Raw genomic sequence first — 12,774 nt, 5'->3', positions numbered from 1 at the left:
GTCCTTGCAATTTCAGAAGGCCCCTTTGTTTGCTGAGCTGGCCACTCTCTCTGGAAAGCGAAAAGCAAGCCTTTCATTTTGCTTTATTTTATCCTGTTTTTCTTACCACAGTGAGGTAGTGTCTGGGTGAGAACATTCCTTCAGCCCTCATTCCTTTTCCCAGGGTACCCTTTACACACAATGCCTTTTAACGGTGGCTTTTTTTTTTTTTTAACTTGGCAGTTGTTTTGAATGGAGCATAAAATTCACTTTTTATGCTGGAAGAGATTTTCTTCCAACAACTTGGAGAGTGATTGCAGCTATTGGCAGTAAGTTGAGAATGGGGTGTGCGCACCCACCCCAGGTTTGGAGGCTTGTCTACTTCAGCTGCCAGGCCTTGGCCACGTCCCGGGGGTGACTAGCGGCCCTTTTCATATGCCAGGTCTCTGGCTGCTGAAGGCATAAAGGCAGGCTTTCTTCTAATGGGGAAGTTGGCACTGGGCTGCCTAGAGTCAAACTATGGCAACCAAGAAGACTGTCAAAAACAGTAAACAAATTGCCTCCCTTTCCAAAGACTTCCCGGAATTCCCTCGGAGGTTATTTTGTCACGCCCGTACCAACAAAGGAGACTCTGACCCAAGGAGTGTTTCTCTCTGACTGGCTACTTTTGATTCTTATTTTTACTTTCAAAATGAAAAGTGAGGAACCGAGGGCTGAATAACAAACTGTGGACGCAAGGGTCACTTCTCTAACAGGCAAGTATCGTACGGGGCGGGGGGAAGTGAGCCACATGATGCAGCACTTTGAGTACCAGACTCTCCTGCAGAACTTTGTACATATCATCCTTGTTAGTACATATGATAACCCCACGTGGTACATCTGCAGGGCAAAGCGGTGAAATGACTTGCCGAAAGTCAACGATTAACAAGCAGAGCTACAGATGGAACCCAGATCTGCGTCACTCCCATGCATTTGCATTATGTCTCAGAGTCTCACCATAGAATAAAAGAAATGCTTTCCTTAATGATTATAAGACTTCTTGGTACGTGAGAGTTAAAGAAAGAGTTCTCTCCAATTTTTTTCTTTCTTTCTTAATCTCCTAATTTAATCCATTAACAAGCGGAAGGTAACATCTCAATCTGTTTGCCACCACTGCTTGATGCCATTCATTTATTTATTCAGCAAGCATTTTTTGAGCAACTGACATATGTTTATAGCAATGAAAGTGTAATCAAAGTCCCTGCTTCTGTAAATTACGTATTTTGGTGACAATCAATGCACTGGTAGTGCTAAATCCTCTGAAGAAAAAGAAAGCAAACTAAAGGGGATAGGAAGAGAAGGAGAGTGGCTCTTTTAGATGGGTCATCAGGGAGGGGAGTGTGAGGTGATGACATTTGAGCAGAGACCTGGATGATATGAAAGTGCCCTTTCTATAGATATCTGAGAAAAAATATTGCAGGTGGAGAGACCCATTAATGTCATTTAAGCAGGGAAGTGGACTTGGCTCAATGGATAGGGTGTCAGCCTACCACATGAGAGGTCCGCGGTTCAAACCCCGGGCCTCCTTGACCTGTGTGGAGCTGGCCCATGCGCAGTGCTGATGCGTGCAAGGAGTGCCATGCCACGCAGGGGTGTCCCCCACGTAGGGGAGCCCCACATGCAAGGAGTGTGCCCTGTAAGGAGAGTCACCCAGTGCAAAAGAAAGTGCAGCCTTCCTAAGAAAGGCGCTGCACACACAGAGAGTTGACACAACAACTGCTGATAATGGCAGAAGTGGTCACAGGAGAACACACAGCAAATGGACACAGAGAACAGACAATCGGGGGTGGGGGGGGGAAGAAATAAAAAAAAAAATTATAAATCTTAAAAAAAAAATCACTTAAGCAAATTTTCCTGTAAGAAAAATATCATTTTGACTTAACCATAATTTTGGAATTTTTCTTCAGTGGATGATAGTTCTGGACACCATGCTGGCACTATGTCTGCAAGATAAATTAAGTCAATTCCACAGCCCCCTCTGGGGGACAGCCCAGTGGTGGCCCATACAACTGAGTTTACCCTGATGACTAGGCGAAATCCTTGTGACACTGATTATTCTAGGGTAGGGGTTCTTAACCAGGACTTCATGGCCCCCTGGAGGTATGTGGAAAGAATTCAGGGGGTCCATGAGGGTGAATTGAAAAAATAATCAACTTATTATCTTTATTTTCTCTGACCTCCGATGTTGAGTGTCATAAAACTATCTGCTGTTACATTCTGAGAAGGGGTCTGTGGTTCTCATCTGACTGGCAAAGGGGTCCTGGGAACAAAAAAGGTAAAGAATCTCAGTCTGGAGCAAGGGCTGGCAAGAGTTTTTCTGTAACGACGCAGGCTTCCTGGGTCATATGGCCTCAGTCACTACTCAACTCTGCCATGGTAGCATGAAAGCAGCCAGAGACAAGATATAAGCAAATGTTCCGGCAAACCTTTATTTACAAAAACCTGTGGGCCTGGTTTGTCAAACCCTGCTTGAGACTAATTCTCTAAAGACTGTCTGAGGTTTGGAGAGCTGATCCTTGGGATAGCGGCACTCTGGGTGGCAATTCGCTTTGGCATTTGCAGGCAGATATGGATGGAGTGGGGCTGTCCTTCTGCATAACCCCAGAGGGCAAGATTCACAACCTTTTGACCAAACAGAGCTGTCTTGAAGGACTGGTGATTGTAAACCAAGACTGAGCAGCCCACAAAATTTGGCAGGGCACCCCAACTCTGAGTCACAGTCACTTCTATAATGCGAAGATGGCAGCATCTCCCTTGTAGGGATTTTGTGCAAATTGAATGAAATAAATTACATGAAAATGCCTAGCATAATGCCTGACACTTAGGAGGAACTTGGAAATATCATTTGATAATTTCCTTTCATGAATAAATGAACAGATGAATGCGTGAATGCAAAACAATAAATCATAACAAAGAAATTATTCTTGTAAACTATTACTTAAACCACAAAATATTAGGAAAAATAATAGATTTGAAATCTTTTCCACTACAAAGCTAGAAGCAGTGGGTTTTTCATTTATATAAAAAATAAACGATATTTACCTCTGGCATCTCCAGTCCTCACTTCCAGCTAGGGTCCTCTTCCTTAAGCAGTCTTGTTCATTGAAGTTGGACTGAAGTGACTGAAGAAGGAGACTCTTTTACTACATTCATAATTTGTCTTGTGATCATTTTTTTAGGTAAATGAGAACATATGGTATAATAAAGTTATGATAAATTGCAACACAACTATTTATACAGTGAGGATCAGCTTTCTGATTCTCCGGTTTCCAAAATACAAATCTGAGTATGCTATCAAGTATCTTCCTAGCCTAAAACCTGTTGATTATCCCCTGCAGCCTTCAGGCCATAGCCATTCTGGTTCACAAAACCATCCCCCTAATGCTGGCCAGCTCAGCTTGCCCCGTAAGTCTCTCCCCTGTCTCCTGACAGAGCCAAGAGACAGGGAACTATGAAGCCCGTCTTCCTCCTGCAGTGCCTGGAGAACTGCTTCATTGTGGGACTGCAACGTGGCAGTTAAAAAACTAAGTGCCCTTTCTCTCTGCATTAAATTGGTGACTCTTGGATTGCAGAGATGATTCCAATCTTTATTCATCTTTGGGCCCCCAGAGTCCAGTACACTGACAGGACGTAGTAGGCAAAGCACTAATGTTTGCTGAATAAATATTTTATTTTCATAGGATAACAGCCACTAACTGTGGCCTCATCAGTAGTCTCCTGACCCCTGGACTTTACTGAGTCTAAATAAGTGTTTCAAATAAATCTCTGGCATTTTCTTAACTCCATTTCTTAACTTCCATGAATTGTATTTAGTCTTTTCTTCTATGTAACTCAAATAAACTTGGTTTTCTGGTTTCTCAGTTGACACAAGATTAAAAGAAAAATCAGAACATTGTATTCTTTAGACTGGAAAGCTTGCCATGACAAATTGACATTTACTTCCTTTCAAGGAAGTCAGTTGGAGGGGAAGGAGTTGTCTCGCTTATTCACACTCTACGAGGAGATACCGCACAAGGTTCTTGATGAGGGCTACTGCAAGGTAAGGTTATACCTGCAGGAGGACACCAAGGATGGGAACGTAAGCTGCTGGCCAATGACCTACCATCTGACACAAGGGAGAGCCAGGATTCAAACTGATGTGTGTATGGGATCCAAAGGCTGCATGTGCATTTCTGCTGTGATGCTGTGAAAGGAAATAATACGGATACTAGAGATGTTTCTGTTCTAGAGTTTTGTTTTGGACAGCGTGCTTTGTGAAATCATAGGTTTCCAAAACATGCTTATGTGAATTCTCTGAGGGATTGTGCTGTTGGAGTTAAGGTTTAGGTATGTTTGTTAAATTCCTGATTTTTTTTTTTTTAAAGTCCATTTAGGCTATTATTTCTGAATCTAGTTTGCCTTATGTGTCTTTAAAATACATTTCATCCTTCCTGTGCACCACAGGTAGGTTTTCAGTTGCAATTAGGAGCCAAAGCAGAAAGCAGGCAGTAGTGCTTTATCTCTATCAAAGTTCTCACTTTTGATTCCTTCAGAGCAGAAAGTAGGAAAACTCCTAATGCAGAAAAAATTCTGCTGTATTACTCATACAGTTTAAGGAGACCATATCATCATTATTTCCATTCTTGAAATCGATGATGCTCCTTAAAATAGAAAATTGTAAATTGCAAATTATAAAATCCATAGAATTTTCTGCCATTTCTTTCAGTTGGCATTGGATAACTGTGCTACAGAAATCCCTAACATATGATTGAGCTGAATCCATACTGTTGACAAGTTGAAAGTATAATCTGCTTGGCAGGCAAAAGTAAGTTAGCTGTCAATGTATTGTACATCACTTTCCCTAGAAGGAGATTGGATAAAGAGTTGAGTTCAGGTTTCTGAGTCTTTAGTATTTTTAAAGCCCTATGTTAGACTTTGTGGGCTGATACTGAGGAAAATAACACCTTAAAAAGATTACAACATAAAAGGTGAGGCAGACATGTAAAGACACATTCAATATACTATTATAAATACATAGTGGTTCAGTTGTTTGAGGGAGATAAATATAAAATGAGGGATGCGTAAATTCTGTCTAGGAGATTCATTGATGGTTTTGTCAAGAATATGGTGCATTAGCAGAATTTTGACTAATATGAAGGAATTTGCCAGGTGTATAGGTTTGTGAGGAGGGGGTTTCAAGCAGGGGAAATAGTGTATGGGACATGAATAAGTAGAATGTATGAGGAACGATAAAAGAAATTGAGCAATTTGGTATGAAGTAGAAGGGAAGGGATGGAAGGATGTTGAGCTCATAAACAAGGGTTCACATGAGGAAGACAAGTTAATGAATACTGAGGTGGGATAAAAGTAGACATTATAAAGTGCTCAAATGCCTTGGACTTAAATTAAAGCTTGGCTTATAGCGGTTCATTACTTCAGGGTGATTTAACTGAATAACCCATAAAAAAATCTTAAAACATCTTTAAATAATTTCAAAAGGCACAGTGAATGCACACCCATATTCCCTATCCAAATATTAATCCCCATTCATTGTTGTTAAGTCCCAGAATAAATACAAATACTTTAAATCCTGGATTGCTAAAGTTAACATTCTTTTCTAGAAGAAAAAGTAACAAAACAAAACAAACAGAACAAAAAACCTCAGTGCCATTAAATCCTACCTCTAATTAAAATTAGGAGAGGATTTAAATTAATATTTAAAAGAAGCCAACAGCTCATAGAAATGAATACATATGTTAGGAAATGGTTATATGTTTTCAGCAAATATCACTAGTACTTTGCAAACACTTCAGACCATAGTTGTTGAAGGAAGAAGTCACTCCTGCAGCATCTTAGGAAAGGGAGTAAGTTAAGAGTCTCAAATTCTAGAGACTTTACCTCAAAATGTGTCTGATGCTCTCAGAAATGAAGATATCTTAAGTGTATGACTCTGCCATATTCCTGAAATGTCTTTCCATGTGGACAAAAAAACTTCTTTGTAAAAGCACTGAAGATATTCCTCACAGTGGAAGGAATTCCAAGGACAACTTATGATTTCTGGTATTTAGCCATGCCTCCTATGCAAACTGAGCATCCACAAATTGCTGTAGATTGGCAAATTGGAATTGCATGCAAGATGTCAAGGTGACTGGAGCTGCTCCTCGGCTATGCCAAATGTTCTCTTGAGGCCTCAGTCCTTTCATCTGTCAAGTGAGACTGGAATTGTGAACATTGCTTGTGCATGCACATTATAAAGTGTGTTCCATTCTCTCACTTGGTGGCCATCAATGCCACCTAGGAGTGAACCTTCTGGACCTTTCCTGTGGACTCTGGCATCACTTTCTTAGCTTGCCTTTTTCATTCCAATGTAGCTCCATTCCAGTTCCTTCTTTATCTTGCTGACCTATTAATTTAAGAATATATATTAATTTTAACACATACCATTCTTGGTCAAAATCCTCCATTGTCTCCTTCTAAACTTTAGAATAATGGTAATTTTCTTCAGCTCACATCCATGTTGGGCCCAGCATATCTTTCCCAAAATGGTTTTCCAGTTGTTCTGTTTCCAGCTGACAGACTGTGCCACATGATATCACTTCTCTGTGCCTTTGGGCATTCTCACTGTATTAGTTTCCCATTTGCTAAAACAAATGCCATACAATGGGTTGGCTTAAGCAATGGGAATTTATTGTCTCATGATTTTGAGGCTAGAGGTCCAAAATTGAGGCATCAGCAAGGAGATGCTTTCTCCCTAAAGACTGTGACATAGTAGGGCTGGCTGCTGGCAATACCTGGCCTTGGCTTCTCGTCTCATGGCAATGCACATGGCCATATCTTCTTTCTCCTCTGGGTTCTGCTGACTTCTGGCTTCCTTCCCAGGGTGTTCTCTCTGTAGCCTTCTCTATAAGATCTCTAGTACTAGGAGGTATGATTTTGTTGAGCTACACTTTAACTGAAATAAGCTAATCAAAGACCCTATTTATAATGAGTTCACACCCACAGAAATGAATTAAGATTAAGAGCATGCTTTTCTAGGTATATAACTCTAAACCACCACACTCACTCCCTGACTCAGAATTTCATTCTCCTAATTCTTACTCCACTCAAAAAATACTCTTTATGGTGAGAAGACAAAATGGTGACTCCACTGTGGAAAATAATTTGGCAGATCCTCAAAAATTTGCATATAAAATGGCCATGTGACCCAGCAATACCACTTTTAGGTATATGCCCAAAAGAACTGGTCAGATATCTGTAAAAGACTTGGTCAGATATCTGTACACCAGTGTTCATAGCAGCATTATCACTTGCAGTAGCAAAAAGGTAGAAATAATCCAAGTGTCCATCAATAGATGGGTGGATAAACAAAATGGGATATATCCATACAATGGAGTATTATTCAGTCCAAAAAAAATCAAGTTTTAATACATGCTACAATAGTGATGGACTTCTTTGAAGACTTCGGACTAAGTTAAATATGCCAGACACAAAAGGACAAAGGTTGTATGATTCAACTTATATGAAATATTTAGAATAGGTAAATTCATTGATGCGGAAAGCAGATCAGAGGTTACCAGGGGCTGCTGGGAGAGGGTGGGGGAGAAAAGAATGGGAGGTTACTGCTTAATGAGTACAGAATTTTTATTTGGAGTGATGAAAAAGTTTTGGTAATGGATGGTGGTGATGGTTGTACAACATTGCAAATGTATTTAATGCTAATAAGTTATATACTTAAAATAGTTAAAATGGCAAATTTTATGTTATTCATATGTTACCACAATAAAATGAAATATAGCAATAAAATGTAAAATTTAAAAGAACATCTCAGATAACCTCCTCAAGACTCACAGGCAACTGGGTACTCTACTCTTTGCTCCTACGTATGAGAACTCCCCCATTCGAGTGGGAACTCCTTGATGGAAGGACCAGAGTCTGATCATTTTTTGTCCCCACAGACAAGCTTAGGACCTGGCACACTGTCTGCATCTGGTAAATTGTTACTATATCCAATTGCCTGCTTAGGCCTGTGGTCAACCAATCTGAGATACATGGCAATAGCCATTTCTGTTCCCTCCTGGCAGCTCCGAGTAGCTTAACTGAGCTCAACAGGGGATTGGGCTGGCTTAATTTTCTTCCAAGATCTGCAGGCATGTGACTGGGGGGTGGCAAGACCACAGTGTTGGAGAAAGCATCTCTGCCTCACAGCAGGAGCAGAGGGCATATACAGGGACTGCCCCAAAGGCCAATTCCACAGCCTGTGGGGATTAGCTCAGAAGCTGTGGGTCACTGTGGCAACCTTGTTTCCCAAAGCTCCTTTTTGGAAACAATTTTAGGTAACATAAACTTTGGTCACTCTTCAAGCACACCATTCCAAGGCAAAATAGAAATTGGAAGGACTTGCCTCAAAGCCATTCCCATTCTCCCCTCCTTCCACTCCATCCAGTAGCTCCTGCTGAAGGAGGCTACATGGATAAGAGTAGGTCTTTCTTTAATACCTTGTGGTGCCCTCTAGGGCCTATGTCATATGAGGTACAGTTCAAACCTCTTCACCTCACACCCAAGGCCAGTCAAATTTTAGCTTCAGGCTATATAACTACATAACTACGTAACTACCCATTTTCTTCCTTGCCATGTCGAAACTTACCACTTACTGTTCTGCAGATGTTTTACTCCCAATATTCTTCGTGGTTTCTTTAATCAATAATAGTAACATACTAAGGGGAAGAATAAATAAGCATTAAAATTAAAAATATATTGAGGCAGGGAATTTCTTGATTCCTTTTGATAACTGCAAAACAGGTATACTTTCCCAGATTTTATAAATGAGGAAATTGAGGCTCAGAGAATAATTAGCTTGCTTGTATATAACGAATAGTGAGTGAGCAGAGTTTGAACCCTGATCTCTCTCTTTCTGCTACTCTACAGTATGTTTGACTCTTTTTCTGAATTATCTCCAAATGTACCTGATCCAGGAAGACATTATCAATTACAAATCTAAACCAAAGCACAGAAAAAAAGAATTTCAGGTAAAAGAAGCAATTTAAAGCTCAATGAAACATTGTTTTCCCTGCTATTCCTATTTATCATGCTTTCAATTTTCTTTGGGTTATTTCTGTTTAGTGAGACATCAATATTTTTATGCTCCACTATTTTATTAAGTATATTAAACATGGGAATTGAATTCACAAAATGTACTTTGAAAAGTGAAAGTGTTCTGGAAACAGAGGAAATATTAGAATTATCATTGTTATGAGTTTTTCTTTTGCTATAGTTTGTTGATTTATTGTTTTGTCTAATCTGACTGTTTTATTGTATACATAGATTTAGTGGAGGCTGTTACTTGCCTACCCAATATCCAATTTTCCTTCATTCCTTATTACTAGAACCTAGGTTGTTTGTTCTGTGGCATTGTTCCCAGCTAAAACCAGCATTTTCCATTTTCCCTTTTGGTTGGAGATAGGCCATGTGTCACACTTTGGAACACTTTCCTATAAGCAGAAATTGTTGGGTGGGCATCTATGAAAGCTCCTTAAAAGGTGGATGTGGCTAGCCATTCACTTTTTGTTCATTTTCCTTTCTGTATTCACTTGTCTGGAACACAGACATGATTACTGGTGTTGGAGCATTTTGTGAAAATGCCCAGATAAAAACAAACCCTTGATCCCCAATATCCTTCAATCAACAAACCAAAACCAACAAAGATCTACCTGTGAACTTATTGTTATGTGCGAATAAAAAGAAGTCCCTGTCTTGTTTAAGCCACTGTGGTGGATTGAATTGTGCACCCTAGTTTGGACATGGTCTTGGTCTTGGTTCTGCATTCTGGTAGGTGTGGGCCCATTGTAAATATGATCTCTTGAAGGTGTTATTTCTGTTAAGGTATGGCCCCACTGAATCAGGTTAGGCTTTAATGTGAGTTACTGGAGTCCTTTTTAAGCAGAAAGAAATTCAGACATACAGAGAGAAAGCCACAGGAAGAAGCTAGAAGGCAAAGGAATCTGGAGAAGGTGGGAGAAGACATTGCCATATGTATTGCCATGTGAGAGAAAAGCCAAAGACCAAGGATCCCTAGCAGTCAGCCCCAGGGTACCTCAGTCTTTGGGGAGAAAGCATCACCTTGCTGATGCCTAGATTTTCAACTTCTTTTAGCCCCTAAACCATGAGTCAAGAAATTCCTTTGTTTAATCCAACTCTTTGAATGATATTTGTTCTAGAAGCCAGTAAACTAAGACAACTACCATTATATGGGTTTTCAGTTATGTGCTGCTAAACTCAATCTCTAACTGAACAATAACCAAAAGGAAGCTATGTATATTTGTAAAAGTCTTACAGCAGATGTCCAATTTCTTCATAGGTCTTCTGGCTACCGTTTTTGTCTTTGTACTTATTAGGTCTGCAAATTTTAGCCAGAGAGATCTTTAAAAATATGCCTTTCTACTTTCTTGTTTAGTCCTTCAGCAGATTTTCACTGCACTGAGCATAAAGTCCCAAATCTTTGTCGTTACCCTGCTTGATCTGGTCCCTGCATATGTCCCCATTCTCATCACTCCTCTCATTGCCACTCCAACTCTACTACAGGCACATAAGCCTTCTCACTGTTCAAATGCACTACACAATCCTTTGGTTTTACCTTCCCATATGCTGATCCTGCTGCCTGCAGCATTTTTTCTATTATTTCTCCTTCTATAAGAGTAAAAATAAATGGAAGATTATCCACAAATCCCTCCTAGATTGTGTCTCCTTTTTTGTCACTCCAATGCCACTGTGACAATCCCCTTGGATACCTTTCATCTTGCCCACCAATATGCATCTTGTCCACCAGACATTAGATGCAATGGGGGTAGGGATCTAGCTGTCTTGTTTATTACACTATTCCCAAAACTTAAGTCCAGTAGTTTTCATAAAGCAAACACTCAGTTCATAATATCAGTGTAAACTTGAACCAGCCATCTGTCTTGTCTCAAAGTTTGCTTCTGAGGGAACCCAAATTAAACTTTCAAGTGTGAATAGTTTATTTACAAGGTTATCCTGGGGAAAAAAGGGGAAATGGAAACATGAGAGAGAGAGAAGTAAAGGAAGCTAATAAAGAAGGTATTATCAAGCAAGTTATAATTGTGGGCAATAGCTCATTGCATAGAAGGTTTCAGAGACAGTGTAAAACACGACTCAGAGTTATGTTGCCCAAGGGGAAAGGTCACTGGAACTTTAAACCATCAGCTGTCATCAGACATTGGTTAAGGATAGCTGTTGGATAAGTTGGTGGGGTGTTGCTGATAACTCCCCAGCACTGGCCAACCCCAAATGCAGTCAGAGAAGACTTGCCTGTTGAAGAAAATCAAATGTTCAGGCAAACAGCACAAGTGCTGGCAACTGGAAGTAAGGCAATGGGTGTGTGGAAGTGTTTTTTTTTAGGAGGTATCAGGGATTGAACTCAAGACCTTATACATGGGAAGCAGGTGCTCAACTACTGTGCTACATCTGCTTCCCAATGAGAACTGGTTTTCTCATTTGTTTTTTTTTTTTTGTCCTTAGGAGGCACTGGGGATCAAACCCAGGATCCTGTACATGGGAAGCAGGCACTCAATCACTTGAACTATATCCTTTCCCCATGTGTGGAATTTTAAGTGGTGACAGAATAAGAGCAGGCATCCAGAGTGCTACATCATCACTTCTTCCAAGGTTCCTCTTCCATAAAATGGACATAACTGTACTGCAGAAAAATGTGTTCTTAATGCTTATCCAGTCTTGTGGTTGTGATCCCACTGTAAATAGGCCCTCTTGAGGATGGTACTTCAGCTAAGGTGTGGCCTAAGTCAATCAGGTTGGACTTCATTCGAGATGACTGGAAGCCTCTACAAGCAAAATGAAGAACAGACATAGAGAGAAAGCCTGAGAAAGAGCAAGAACCTGGAAGCCAATGGAACCCAGAAGAGAAAGGAGAAGATGCCATTATCTGCATGGCCATATGATGGGAAAGTCAAAGGCTAAAGCATCACAGGCAGCCAGCCCCGGGATGCCAGTCTAGGGAGAAGGCATCATCTTGTTGATGCCTTGATTTTGTATTTCTCCTGGCTTCAAAAGCATAAGCCAATAAATTCTTGTTGTTTAAGCCAATCCTTTGTGTGATTTGTTTTATCAGGAAAATAAGACAATGACCAACTGGGATATTTCTGCAGATTGAATGAATGATTGATTCTATTTATAGCACTAATCTTCTGACAATTTTTTCTACATAATTTTATTTCCTTTGAAGGTGGAGAGTCTTCTTATGTTAAAATTAAATTATAATTTCATTTTTATCATGAATTAATTGGAGTCTCACCAAATTGCCTTGCGAGAAAAGACAACCTAATGGAGATTATAAGACATGTATCACTTTGTTTACTAGTTTTTAGTAGTTGCAGATTGGAAAGACTCAACTCATGTCTAGTGCTGAGAGGTTGTGGGAAAAATGGACAGAGAAAGAGCTTTTGAGTCAGGATTTTTTGGCCACCTTGGACAAATCTGGGCAGGTAATTGACCACTTCTCATATATTAAATAGGAATAGTCATTCCTATCATGCATAATTATTAAAAGATTGACATTTTATATATAAGGCAGATGTCAAAGATTTGATTATTAAGAAGAGTAGGCAGTATAGAATAGAGGTTAAAAACATAGGTTCAGGGGTCAGATTATCTGGATTCTTATTCCAGCTACACCAATTTGGGAATATATAGCATCTGACCTTTTGATGATAAGCTTTGAGTTGCATTTTTTTAAATACTGTTCATGGA

At 39.9% G+C, this 12,774-nt stretch overlaps 1 protein-coding gene and 1 long non-coding RNA gene across 2 annotated transcripts in view; one reads left to right on the top strand and one right to left on the bottom strand.

Annotated features, from left to right (window-relative positions):
* Positions 1-3,665, bottom strand: part of CLNK (cytokine dependent hematopoietic cell linker) — a 261,778-nt gene extending 258,113 nt beyond the window's left edge. Inside the window, exon 1 of the mRNA XM_058301030.2 lies at positions 3,061-3,665. Coding sequence (XP_058157013.1) covers positions 3,061-3,069 — 9 coding nt within the window. The 5' untranslated portion in view covers positions 3,070-3,665. The remainder of the gene's footprint in view (positions 1-3,060) is intronic.
* Positions 424-12,111, top strand: LOC131279227 (uncharacterized). Its single transcript, XR_011649640.1, has 2 exons — positions 424-734; positions 11,530-12,111. It is a non-coding gene; the product is annotated as an uncharacterized lncRNA (long non-coding RNA).
* The last annotated feature ends 663 nt before the right edge of the window (positions 12,112-12,774 follow it).

The sequence above is a fragment of the Dasypus novemcinctus genome, chromosome 1, assembly GCF_030445035.2.
Source record: "Dasypus novemcinctus isolate mDasNov1 chromosome 1, mDasNov1.1.hap2, whole genome shotgun sequence".
Lineage (NCBI taxonomy): Eukaryota > Metazoa > Chordata > Mammalia > Cingulata > Dasypodidae > Dasypus > Dasypus novemcinctus.
The sequence above is the reverse complement of the archived record's forward strand: the minus strand, read 5'-3'. Positions and strand labels throughout refer to the sequence as shown.